The 14,156-nt window shown below is 37.3% G+C and overlaps 1 protein-coding gene across 1 annotated transcript in view; it reads left to right on the top strand.

Annotated features, from left to right (window-relative positions):
• LOC136835503 (uncharacterized) overlaps positions 1 to 4,463 on the top strand; it is a 91,511-nt gene extending 87,048 nt beyond the window's left edge. Inside the window, exon 7 of the mRNA XM_067099089.1 lies at positions 790 to 4,463. Coding sequence (XP_066955190.1) covers positions 790 to 1,445 — 656 coding nt within the window. The 3' untranslated portion in view covers positions 1,446 to 4,463. The remainder of the gene's footprint in view (positions 1 to 789) is intronic.
• The last annotated feature ends 9,693 nt before the right edge of the window (positions 4,464 to 14,156 follow it).

Genomic DNA, 14,156 nt, shown 5'->3' with positions numbered 1-14,156 from the left:
CATTATTTACTATAAGTTATCAAAAAGAAATTCTTCATGATATAATTTCAAGTGTTATTGTACCCTCTTTTTTATTCTTGAAGACTTAGATGTGTATTGTATTTAGTGATGACCCTCTCCGTCTTATGATGCATCATATAAGACTAACAGATTGATGCCTACAACTCACAGTTAACAGAATTATACATTAGTCAGAAATGTACAACTTTAAGCTCAATGTAGTTACTATATGAGTAGATGAGACATTCATCCATACCTTAAGGTATACATCAAGGAATAATGAACACCTAATGTGTGAGACCACAAATTCTTTGGATTAACATTTGATAACAGGTTTTTTTCTGTAGTGCAGGTATCAAATATATATCATTATCAAATGTGCTGGTTGTTGGTGAATGGAAACTATTATCCTTGGCAGAAGAGTAATAGTGACCAAACTTATCACCTTTAGTGAAATGGGCTTTTAGTAAAATGTCATCGACCAATTTTTTTATAAAGAACGATTTGCCTGTTTATAGGTCATTTGCAACTCATTCACACATTATGTACTCATTATGTAATAGCATTACAATGATGACATTACTTCTTGGTTTTCAGAAGGCAGTTACCATTGATAGTTTCTCCATATTTTTTTTATTTTTTTGGGTTACTCTGTCTTTATGAATTTTGAATTCTTACTTTTAAGTTATTACTGTAATGACAAGTGTGTTGTTTTTATGATATTAAATTTTAATGTTTTTCGAATGTACTACATTAATAAGTAGGAAGTTAATGTTTTTTCAATTGCAGGTATTAGTCGTGTGTCGGCAGAATACATGGAAGGCTTGTGTTCTCAGCTTCGAGAAAGTGAAGCATCACGTTGGCAGTTGCACGATCAGTGCGCTCGTTTGGAACGTTTGGTTAATGTTCTTCGAAAGAAAGTGAACGGCCTTAGTTCTTTGGAAACCACAGGGCGTCAAGAAGGTACCAAATTAACTTTAGTAGATTTGACTCTTCACAGATCAAACTCAGATTGTCCTCCCAGTTCAGCACAGCCTCAGCCCCACCTCCCCGCATCTACCTCTTCTGAAGGTGAACCAAAGGATAGTCTGTCATCTTTAGAAAGCGTTGAAACTGCTTCGGCCTCATCGTGGAGGAGAGGGGATGTCCCTAATTCAGTTCACTCTCCTACAGTTCTCCATTCCAGTAGCATATTGCAACATGAAACTAGCCCAGGCTCAGCCCTTAGTTCTCATCATGTCCATCATTCAAGTTTTGTTCATTCCAATTTATCCCAGTCCGGCTCAGAAAAATCGGTTCCCATCAGTCCCAGTACCTCAAGCTATTCAGCTTTACCAAGTCATGTTTCCCCACATCATAGGCAACAGGGCTCAAGTGATGTTACCGAGTGTGACCCTCGTAACATTCCCGGTGTTACAATTGTGGGCCCTATAACGGAACTCTGAGTTTGTCTAGAAATGTTTTAAGCTCAATATAGGTATGTTAATCAAACAGTCAGAACTGCATACCCGACAAGTATGCTTTTTGCAGGTTTCTTAAGTGAATTATTGCAATGAAAGAATATAGGGTAATTAGTTGTAGATACAATTCATTATATGTAGATATAATTCATTATATCATAAAGTATCTCTTTGACTGGTTACAAATACATATTTTGACTGTTGATGACTTCCAGTCTCCGTCCTTTGTCGTACTTATATGTGTGATACACCTGCCTTGCATGGTTTGTCGTCATGGTTTCCTAGTATGGTGCTTTGTGAAAATACATTGATGTGTTAGAATTCATATATTAATAGTGAGACGGCCTGTACTATCTAAGGCCTTTGCGGGATGTAGATGCTATATTAGGAAGTAAGATTTTGCTCCATTCTTAAATGACCTGACATAAAAGAACAGCACTGAATCTGATTTTTAAAAAAGATTAACATTGTTGCAGTTTTCAGTAAGTGTACAAAAGTGAATCAGGCTTTTGCTATCTACTCTCCTTTACTTTCCTCTAAGGTATGTTGGAGTCTAATTTTTCGTTTTTGTTTTTCATATGATCAGAACCAAGATTAAGATATTTCTTGTACTTAGACTTCGTATGTAATTATGTTTTTGACTTCCAGTTTCTTGGCAAGTAAACGATGATTTATTCTTTATCTTTATACTAGGAGTAAGCACAGTCTACATTGTCACGTTTTCATTTTAAAATACTAGCCACACTTGGTTATTTTAGTAGTATGGAAAACTATTTGCTCCCAGAATAAAACAAGAGTCTTAACTTCAACAGTTTTGAAGAGTGAACAATATAGTGCCTCTATTCTCCCAAGTAGTATTATGTGATTGGACTTTGCCATTTTTTCACCAGGGGTTGATCTGTAATTCATTTTTCATTTTATGTAAATTAGCTAACATGTATTCCATGGAATGAATTAATTGCTTGCTTAGGTTTTTTAGTTCAACATCTTTTGCCTTAATAGCATATGTTGTGCATCTTGCAATTTGTTTAACATGTTATCCATACCACGGCTTTAACAGACGGGGCACAAAAAATGTGTTGAAATATTTGCTCACTTTATATGGGAAACTTGCATCAGTAGTATGTCTAGCCAAGAGAATTATTGCATTGTGTATATTATACTCTCAACGCACTGAGCCAGTACAGAGATAGGCCAAAAAAGGATCCTGTGGAAAAAGAAAAAATAAATCATTGAAGTAGGGAGGTAAGATATCTCCAAAACATTGTTGTAGCCGGAGAATTTGCTAAACCTAACTTGAATAGATTCTCTCCTGGTGCCATTCCATCAGATTATTGTTGTGTCCTTACCCTGAAAATGTTTTCTAGAAACTGGTAACAAATAGGATGTTGAAAAAGTTCTGAACAAAGTGCTATTCAAAGGCATAGCTTGCAGCCCAAGTTAAAGGAGCAGTTTAGTTTGCTAGCTGCTCATCAAAACTTTTAACATAGATATTATTACTAGGTTGGGTGAAATTGTCTGAATTGGTATTTGAATTGTCATTTAGAGAGCAACAGTGGAGGGCTTGGGGAAGCACAAAAGGCACTTTTACTGTATATCTTGGAGGAAAGTTTACACGGAAAGACTACACCGGTTTGTTGTTTGACTAATCTTTGGAGTTCTTTGCTCTGTGTTTGGCTGTGGATCATTGTAGGTACAGGCAGTCCCTGGTTTACGACGGGGGTTCCGTTCCCACGCCGCGTTGTAAGCCGAAAATCGCCATAAACCAAAAAATCATTGAAAATCGTCAAAAATCCTGAGAAAACCTTACTTTTAATGCTTGGGTGTTTTGAAAATGACGTAAACTGCATTTTTATTGAGTTTTTCATCAAAAAAAGCTCTAAATTTTGATTATTCTGCCATTTTGGAGCCATATTTCTTCTGTCAGACTGGCGTCGTAACCCCGGAACTTGTGAACCGGGAAATAATTTCTGATGAATATATTTGAAAAGCGTCGTAACCTCGGAACGTCGTAAGCCGGACCCGTCGTAACCCAGGGACTGCCTGTATTGGATTTTACGTCAGGCAGAGTGTTAGTGGCCTTGGGTAGGAAGAAACCAGTCATATATGGCACTGATCTTGTTAGTCTCCATTATGTCTTTTGATGTCGTTCATTATTGTAGATTAGGTTTCAACAAGTGGGGAAATCTGGATATTGGCTTTTTGAAATGACTAAGGCTGCGAGTGGGCCAGCATAGACAAATGTGGTTGACGATTGATTGATCTGTTGAACAGTAATCAAAAAGCAGCATAATTATTATTCGTTACTGAAGATAGTAGCATAAGTAATGATTAGTTCCAAAAAGATTGTAGACAGCTGTCACATTCCTCTGTTAATGGTAAGTCAGTAAATTGGCTGTTGATGACTGAGATGACCGAATGAAGTTTATAAATTATGCATGATTTTAGGATCATGGCACATCAGATTAGTAGTATAGTTTCTCTTAAAGTGTAGAGTTTTACTATCAGTAATACTGCCTGGGAGACCGTCACAACTTTACAGTAGAGGGAATGAAAGCCTTTTGGTACTGGCTGTTGTGATACAGTAATGTAACGCCTCAGCAGATTATTATGATACTTGATGCTATGCAAAGCAAGTAGCATACACTATATCTTGGAGGGCAGATGTTAAAAGCACTTTTAGAGTCCATGCAGGTATAGAGCTTGTGACAGATGACCGAACAGGTTATCCTCTAATGATCGCAAGGAACCAAGATCTGGTTAGGGATGGTCTCACTTGTATACGTACCCAGAAAAGTTCTGCAACACTCTCTCAGTAGTTTTTAATCACCAAAAAACAATGTATTCTGGTGTTATACAAATGGAAATGATGTTTCTCATAAGAATATCATAGTTAATTTTACAGATACATTAGAAAATGGCAAGAAAAAAATTCATTTCAAGAAAGGTTTATGAAACATTTTGAAAAATGCACTTTCGATAATTACGAGGAAGGAACAAAAAGGAAACTAAAGTTTGAAGCCAAAAATTAATCATATATTTACCGTATATTTCCATGTACAAGACAACCTTTAGATAAGACGAGGTCAGAAATCATGGCAAATTTTCATGAATTTATCTCATATCTGAAGTATAAGACGGCTGCTAAATTACAAAACCATCTGTGCATAGGCTAGCTTTTGCAACAACAGGCATCTTACGAAATATTGGTCATGTAAAGATGATGTTACAGATGCTGTTTTATGGTACTTACTGTATCCTTAGAAATTCAAAATAAATGAAATAACAAAGCCGGTTCTAAATTGTGTTTTTCCTACACGTCGCGTAAAAGGAAAACCATTGTTTTGTTTGAGTTTCATTGCCAATCACAAAAAACCCCTAACAACATGATAATGTACGATAATTATCGTTCGTATAACTGAAGTGTGTTATTTACCACGAAAATGATTATGAATTTTTAATGGAAAATGAATATTATGTTATCCTAAATGTTATTACTACCGTAATTACGCTACCGCTGAAATTTCTGAAAGGTTACCAAAAGATAAAGGTTGCTGTGAACGCAACCATAACTCATTGTATACATTTTCTTAGCTGGACTCGTGTATGTAAAAGTTGATTTCATTGATTTGGAATTATTCCTCGAATAGGCTATTTATTATGAAGATATGCCAATAATATAATGTGAATCTTTTCATGTATGTTGGTTATTGCACCGAGGCCAAGGCTAGCCTACTGATGAACATCACTTAGAATTCAAGATTTGATTTTAGAAGGTAGTACAAGATGACTCCCAATTTTTATGGGTGAATTTTAGGATTTAAATGTCGTCTTACACACGGAAATATACGGTAATTTTTATCAAATTTACATGAAAAGATAAATGTCTTATATAAGAGGTGTTGAAAACACTAAAAGACAGGTTCCATAATCTCACCTCTTACCAATGGTGTCTTCTCTGATATTAGTTATTAACTAGCATGAGGCTAATGTGTTGATAAGCGACATTGCTTGGCAGCTTAGCAAGAACAAAACAGCCATATGTAGACGGGGTCCTAGAAGAGACTCGCTTAACCCTCCTAATAACTGGCGTTGTGATCAAGAGAGAAAAGAAAGCTTCTGGTCGATGCACAGTCCATTCACAAAAAAATACTGAGGGAGAGAGAGACTGAAAGCAATTTGTTTGGTAAAATGTCTATCTACCATAGACCAAATGCAGGTGATTTTCATGATTTACACTAGTGAATACACATACAGGCAGTCCCCAATAATTGGCGGCCTCGGTTATCGGCAATCCGGTTTTACTGGGCTTGTCTAGAGATGATAACTGGATTTTTGGCGCCGATATGCACCGATCTCCGCTTATCGGTGCCGATCTCTGGTTACTGGCACCAATAAGTGCTGTTATTGCTGATTTTCGGATATCACCGATTTTTGGTTATCATCACACCATCGGGAACGGAACCCCTCCGATAACCATTGACTACCTGTAATTATTTTGTATCAAGACATGTTTTACCTAAAGGTCCAGAATGAATAAAGTTAAATGAATTACAACATATGCAAAGAGTAAATAATTTCACTATATGACATTCATGGAAAGTTTTTAATCATAACATTATGCAAATAGCATTTGATGTAAATTACAATTATAATGTTACAAAGGCTAATAAGTATACTTTCTTAGGCCTATGTTGACTACTGTCACTTAGAGGAAAATGGTAACACTGTAGTTACAAATACTGATATCCTTGGAAGTATAACAGCAGCATCCTTTTATTTGGTAACATATTACTATATCATTTAAAAAAAAAAAAGTGCAGCTGAAAAAGAGTAGGCGGGAAATTCCTTGAATATACCAGCCATGATTATCATCATGTAAGGTGATATTTTATGGGTGAGCTTACAAATAAAAGGTTTTATTTTATTTGAGCACTCTTCCAATTTTTCAGTGGATTGCAATACCGTAGTAACTGGTCTTCAAGAACACTTCTTGTTATGCCTGACACAGTAATTAGATATTGTTTCAGGCATCTGTTCTTTGCTTATGGATCAAAAGTGGCTCTGTAGTTGGTTTTATCGATCCTCCTACCTTCCTCTTGAAACATACCTCACTTAGAACCATGTTGCATTCCTTTGTTACTGGCTCAGCAGTTTCTTACCTCACCAAACACCACATTTTAAATGAATGTGATCTTTCATTTTCTAAGGCAGGAATACTCATCGCAGTTTAACTGGCTTGAACACATGATAACCACAGTGGGCACATTAATGGCTTGTCACACAAAAAATGAATTCCATTCAACAGTAGATATTAGTCACCTTGCAGGCAGCATATAGTCAGTGAAATAAACAACGGCCATTACCCAGACTGTAGAGAGTTGGCTGTGATTCAGTTCCATTATCTGGTACTCCATTCACTGCACAATCTTAATGCCTTGGTTAACTTTGAGACTCGTGTCCTTGTTTTGGTAATCACCCATTCATAATCATTTTCAGAATTATTTAAAGTGGATTATGTTTCCTGTAAACAAAACAAAATCATTAGAACTAACTGAACCATTTTGCAAAAGAAAGAAACATGCAAGTCAATTTTACACAAGCTAAATTTGTACGAATGCCACCCATAGCACTGGAGAGAACACTAAATCTATGACTGCCTGCAGGAAAGTATAAACAAAGGTTTTAAATGTCATATTAATCACCAAGTAGTAAATGATGGTATCAACACGTCTTATGAATCAGCAATTAAAGTTAATTCTTTGCAGAGATGGTAAAAGTCTTTTAAAACTTAGTACAGTTAAAATAATTGAGTGAAAGGTATCAAATGGTGTTTAACTCCTCCTTAGACATTAAAATTCAAGTTCAGGAAAAAGGAATAAAAAATCAGACGAATCACAAAATAGTAATAGCATATATCTATCGTGTTAAATTAGTTACGAAATCTATAAAGTATAATACTGTTTCACTGCAAGATGTTATACTTGGATGCTAGCAAGGTATTGAAAGGTTCTCTTTAGTATGCCTGCTCCATACACACACATTACCTGTTGGCAGCTACGCCTCCCATAACATTTTGAATTGCTTTTCTTTGGTATGGACCTCAATTCCGTCTAGGTTTTTGAGCAGTAATATGCTGTTAATTGAGAGGTTAGCACACTAGAGAATTCTTGTTTTGTTGTTACTGTGCACACATTCACCACTTGTATGCAGGTGTACCCATTAATTATTGCATGGAACTGTATTTTTCAACGCTGGTCTCATTCCCAACTAGTTTGTCACGGAGTGCTTTGTGTTCAGTGTTTTATTGATGGTTTTCAAATACATTTTATAGTTTATTTAACCATTGAAATTTAAACACCTTTTAGTCACTTGCAGATTGTTCTTTTTATATTAAGATTACTGACACCTATGTAAAGCTAGCTCATTCTCCTTGTTATTTCAGTATTTTGTGACCCATGCGTATAACTATCAGTATTGGCCTCCTTTGCAGCAAGTGTAGTGTTCAGTAGTATATTGAAGTTGTTTTAAGATGTCATATTTTTCTTGGTGGCTTAGATAATTCATATTTAAGACATCTGCCAGTCACCTTCTCCAGAAAATTTACTGTGTAAGTGAAGTTAGATAATTTCCACTTTCAGTTTTCCATCTGCGTTAGCAAAACAAGAGCTTCATGTCTCAACATTAATTTTTAGAATACTTTGCCAAGAGAGTATTGTAAAGAAATATATAATGAAGATTTTCATGGAAGCCTTTATTCATATTCATCGTGTATGAGTTAGAAATTGTAATGCATAAAATAACAGCTCTATTAATGTACTGGTATTAATACTGTACTATTATACCCACTCAAAGATGGCAGGCCAAGATATAGATAATTACTTTACACACTCAGAGATGGCAGGCCAAGATATAGATACTTTACATGGAAGTTACTTTCATTTCTTGGTGGGTGAGGTTTCCTTTCAGAAGGAAAGCTCTGTGTTAACCAAACCACCTACTTTATTGCTGGGTCTGCGTATTGGTAAATGTGTGCTGTATTATTTTTCAGAGGCCTTTTGGTTCACTTCATTTTCTTGGTTGCCCATTTGGCACTTTTAATCTTACAGACCCATGTGGCTGGAAGCTTACATGGAAGCATTCTGCTCACAGGGTTGAAAATAGGCAAGGAACTTGAATGATCAGAAATATCCATGAAAGACTAATTAGATAATGCGTGACTTGGCTGTATGATATATATAATGGCATTGTGAACTGGCTCTGTTGAAATCTTGACATTTTCTTTTGCATGAGCTGTTCAGAAAAGAATTAAAATATTGCTTTTTGTTTTGTTCACTTGATGTTTACCCCACAGAGGGGCAGAGTTTTCTTGTGTGGGCAAAACTAGGACAATGTCAGACAGGTTTTATTTTTGAGCAAATGTTAAATTCAGATAGTTTTGAGAAGAAAAAATTTGTGGTAGAGGATTGAAAATGGAAATAAGTAAAAGAGAGTCAGAAAAATATGAGTAGGGAATGTATGTTGCCGTTCCAATACCAAAATAAATGCAGAAAGAGAGGGAGAAGAGGGATACAAAGTCGGAGTGATCAGAGGAGTTTTCGATATTAGTGTTTTGTAATTCAGCTTGATGTTTTGAACATTCACTATGGATTCTGTAATGTCAAAGCAGATCAGACTAGTATTTAAGAAGGATCCCTTTGCCATCGTTTCTTGGGCAGCTCAGAGCTAATGAACTAGTCGTTACCTTTGGGGGTAGCACAGAAGTCATACTGTTTTTGGTGCAATGGGACCATCGAAGGAAAATGAACAGTCTAAGTGATCACCTTCAAATATGTAGAATAAGCAGATCAGATCAGAGCCAACAACAGGAAATCGAGAGAAGAAAGAGTATGATCAATCTCTTTTTGAGGTTGAGTGAGAATCGGAAGTCAAGATCAACTGTCCTATCTCTTGATTTCATTGAAAAAGTGCCATCTCTCTTTTGATTCCTTGTTGGCCACTGTACTGAAAGTACCTCTTTCTGCCCGAATACTACCACTGTCGCAGACCTGAAATGTCAGATTTCATCGATACTGGAAGTGAAAGTTGTTTAGCATAGCTCAGAACCACTGTTCAAAATTCCACGGACATAGAAGTTCTTCTTGTATACACGTTATTGGTATTGAAACCAATCTGGTAGAAGAAACTGTTAAGGGAAAGCAGGCATGATCAGTCACTTCACGTTGCCAAAGAAGTGGGACTCCTGTATGTGTGCATGGTTACAGGAACTTGTCTGACATACATCCCTCATCCTGGAATGTGTCTGACTGATGTCTGTGTTGAGCATGCTACTGCAACCCCAATCATCAGCACTGTATACAGGGAAGATGATTGGATAACCCCAGGGGATGTCCTATGATAGGATGGTCTGTGTAGAAACATGCTAAGTACTGTACTCTACTGTCAATGGACTTTGCACTGTTGACAGAGGAGCTGTCCTGGCACTGTCAATGGAATGTGCATTGTCAACAGAGGAGACATTTTATGAGGAGATCCCCTATGATGACATCAGTAAGCTACCCAAAAGAGTTGTCCTATGATGAACGAACTGGTCGTTAGCTTTGGGTTGAAGGACTAGACTATGGCCAGTTTGTTAGCTTTGGGTTGAAGGACTAGACTATGGGGGTAACACAGAAGTCATAATGTCTTTGGTGCCATAGGACCATCAAAGGAAAATGATCAATCTAACTGATCACCTTCAAATATGTAGAACAGAGCTAACAACAGGAAATCAAGAGAAGAAAGAAAATGATCAATCTCTTTTTGAGGTTGTGCGAGAACAGGAAGTCAAGATCAACTGTCCCATCCCTTGACTTCATTGAAAAAGTGCCATCTTGCTTTTGATTCCTTTTTGCCATCGAACCGAACGTACTTCTGTTTGAGGCAACATCCCTAGGGGCCACAGTCATCCATCGATCTATGGCATTCAGGAAGAACCCATCGATCTGGTACCATACTAGGATAGAATGTAACTGTGTAGTTCACATTCTTATCCTTTTGGGTTAGTGCCCTTGGCCCAGCTCTTAAGGACAGGTCACATCTCGCCTAAGGTGTGCGGCTACAGGGAGAAGGTGTGGGCGGGACTGGCTTCCAACCTTCCTCCTGTTTTCCGTCCTCTTCCAGTGGACAGAGGAAGACTGAACAAGCCATCACAAGCTGGACTGGCGTGCATGCAGGTGATCTGCTGACCAAGTATCCTGTCTATAATCCATTTTTGTTTGGATTAACAGATGCATTTCCTACCCTCTCTCTAGCAAGAAGAGAGAAGGACTAACTATGGGCAAGCCAGTTGGTTAATTTTAGCTGCATAGTCTTCGACGTTGTGGGTTTGTCCGCACCTAATGAATCAAGGGTTTTCATACCTTTGATTCGAAGTGCCCAGAAGTCTGGCAGTTGAACATCCCACATGTTCAACAGACCAGAGGTATGGTATCCTTCTTTTGCTCTTCCATGACCAGGAAGAAAATACCAGGTGAGCTGAACTACCAGTCAGTTCAGAGAATTACTTGGAATCCTCCCTCCAATAGTAAGTCTCCATATGTAAAGACCGAGGGTTTGTATTCGCGTAGAAACAAATAACAAATTTTAATTCATTTGTATTTTTCCCAACATACAAACAAACCTGCACTCATACCGGTTGGGTGGATGGTACTTCCGCCCCTACCATAGGTAACCGTTACCATAACTGCCTTGCAAAAGTTTAATGGCCGGACTCTCCAGCTTCACCGGAAGTTATGTTAGGAAAAAACAAATTGATTAAAAATTGGCCATTTCTCGACTTTTGGCTGAATATGGTTCTGGAGTATGAGATATAAGTTGAAATAAAAATAAGCCTTGAACTTCAGATAATGTATGTGTGACTTTTTTAATTATGCCATACCTTCTTATGTTAAGGGTGCAAATTTTTTTGTCACATTCACTTTTCAAGTACATATTTCTGTTATTCCACTTTTATTCCTTTATTAATTCATTCATTGCACTTGCAAAGTAGTTTTTATAAGGAATCAGTCTCATATTTCTTAGGGATATCATCAGTTAATCATGGATGGATGTAAGGCGGATAGATTGTAAGTTAGAGATAGTTTGTAATTTGGTTATTCCTTTTAAAATAGGATTGGATTTTGATTTGATACATGTTGATGGGCAATGCACATCTATTTTTGATTAACAGTATACCCCCACAGATGCTAGCAAATTTTTCTTTTTTAGACATTTTGGTCTGTGAATACAGTGCTCTTTCTTCATTATCTTCCAGCACCTCCTCAGGCTGTTTAACAATTGTGAGTGGTAGGCATCAGAGTGTGTCTGCAAATTTCATGGTCACTACACAGATATCTGTAGTTGCTCTAGCTAAATTACCTTGTGAGTGTCTATCTTTTAGCTAACTTGATTTTTCTCATCTTGCAATATCAAGACTGGTGTTTCAGTGATGAAACCAGCATAGCTTTGATTGAAGTTTTAAGGAATCTTAGAATGTGGAGGAGGGTGAGGTTGATTGACATGCCTCCTCACCCATAGAATTCAATTAGTAGATGTGGGTGAGTATGGCAAAAGAACTATGTAAAGCTTTGGTCCTAGTGCTGGGCCTAAATCTTGACAGACTGATAGCCCTTACAAATAGTATTAGGGGCATTGTGTGTGTGTGTGTGTACTGATAGACTGATATATATTATATTGTATATATATATATATATATATATATATATATATATATATATATATATATATATATATATATATATATATATATATATATATATGTTATATATATATATATATTATTACATACTACGAGAGGTGCTGGAGTTTACTGTGATTAATAGGACCTTGCGGTAAACCCCTAGAAAGACCGTAACCAGAGAAATAAAAGAACAAATGATAATTGGTAGGTCGCCAAGTGAGATTGGCTTCTTAACACTTGCTTTATTTACAAGCACAAGGGTAAATCAAAGGTGACAGATCTCACTAAAATGTGAATGTACAATAAATCACTGAATTGGAAATTAGTACATTAAGTAATTCCAGTGTGTACATAAATGGACCATGTATAAGAGGTCTTTAAAGTTCGATTAATAATACAATTATATCAGCCTGGTAGGGTGGACTAATCTTAGCAAATCAGGAAACAGGAGAAAATGTCTACCTGGCAAATGAAACTGACCACTCCTGGAAGTGAAATAATTCCAAATGAGACTAATACTATTATAATATCTGGCTTAGAACGAGTTAATACACAAGTAAAATGGATTGCATTACTCTAGTCACCTCCAACAAGGGAATGGTGTTACTCTATGCACTTCTGGAAAGGGGGACACCCTGGCACTGATAAATACACTGTTGCAAAGTCAGAGGAGAAGGGATTGAATTAAATTATGAATTGTGGGAGAGAGAGATCAACTAAGAGAAAAGTTACACTGGCTTAGAACTAACTCTTGGATCACAGGATGTACTGTACTTTGCTTCTTTGTGATGCTTGGATAGAAGGTTACCCAGGTGAGGTAGACCTTAGCTATCTTGGGAAGACATCTGGCTCAAAGGTTAAAGCTCTCCAAGTGTAGGAAATGAGTGCCTAGCTTGGCACGCAGCTCAGTGCTTCAGATGGGCATAACCTTTGGCGGACACAAGAAACTGGCTGACGACCTCTGTCGTCTTACCCTTTTTATGGCAGAAAAATTTGCCGCAGGCATGACTTAGGCGACGACCTGAGTGCATATACCTGTAGATTAATGAGAGAAAATCTTTTGCCAGTAGATTAATGAGAGAAAATCTTTTGCCAGTAGTTTGAAAATACAAAAGTTTTTGAGATAGGTTTGGGTTTGGGTAGGAGGGAACAGTCATCATCTTTTCCAGGTGTTTTCCTTGGTATTTCATTAAGTAGGGGAAAGCAGGACACTCCCTAAAAATCTCCTGTCACTCCTATACTGTGGCTATACCCCTGGTCAAATGGAAATTTTCTGAATTATTAATAACTAAGAGATACAGTGGTGTACATTCATAAAAAATATATACACTATATACATATACTATACATATACAGAACTGGACACTATCCGAGATTCCCAGACCAGAAAAATGTTGGTAACACTCTTTACACTCATAAACAGGCTAAGGAAGGTTATGGGGGTGGCTTAGGCCGGGAGAAGTTTCCAAGGTGGGGAAGGGGGTTGGATGACTGGGCACCATGGGAGAGAAGGGGCAGTGAGGGTCTGTAGAGGAACTCATTCAGATAAAGGTCATTTTGGAAGATGGGTGGAGCTGGAGAATAGTTACCCTGGCTGGGAGCGGGTGGGGAGGATGCAGTGATGCATGGATGAAGAGGGCTAGGTAGACATCCGACTTGCTAGGGCTTGTTTCATTTCATGTTTTTGCATGGATGATTTTTGCACATTTTTTTAAAGGGGATGCACAGTACTGTGCTGTAACTTGTAATGAAATACATCAACCACAAAACAAAAGAACAAACAATGAGAGAAGGTGTGTGTGTGTGTGTGTGTGTGTGTGTGTGTGTGTGTGTGTGTGTGTGTGTGTGTGTGTGTGTATATATATATATAGACAGAGAGAGGAGAGAGAGAGTGTATTTTTCTGATAAGTACTGTAAAAGTAAAAGAGGGTTAATAGAAATAATTTCATCTAATCAGCGAGGACAGCGCATCATTG

The sequence above is a fragment of the Macrobrachium rosenbergii genome, chromosome 55 (genome assembly GCF_040412425.1).
Source record: "Macrobrachium rosenbergii isolate ZJJX-2024 chromosome 55, ASM4041242v1, whole genome shotgun sequence".
In the NCBI taxonomy this organism is placed as follows: Eukaryota; Metazoa; Arthropoda; class Malacostraca; order Decapoda; family Palaemonidae; genus Macrobrachium; species Macrobrachium rosenbergii.
This window is presented reverse-complemented; position numbering and strand designations above follow the sequence as displayed.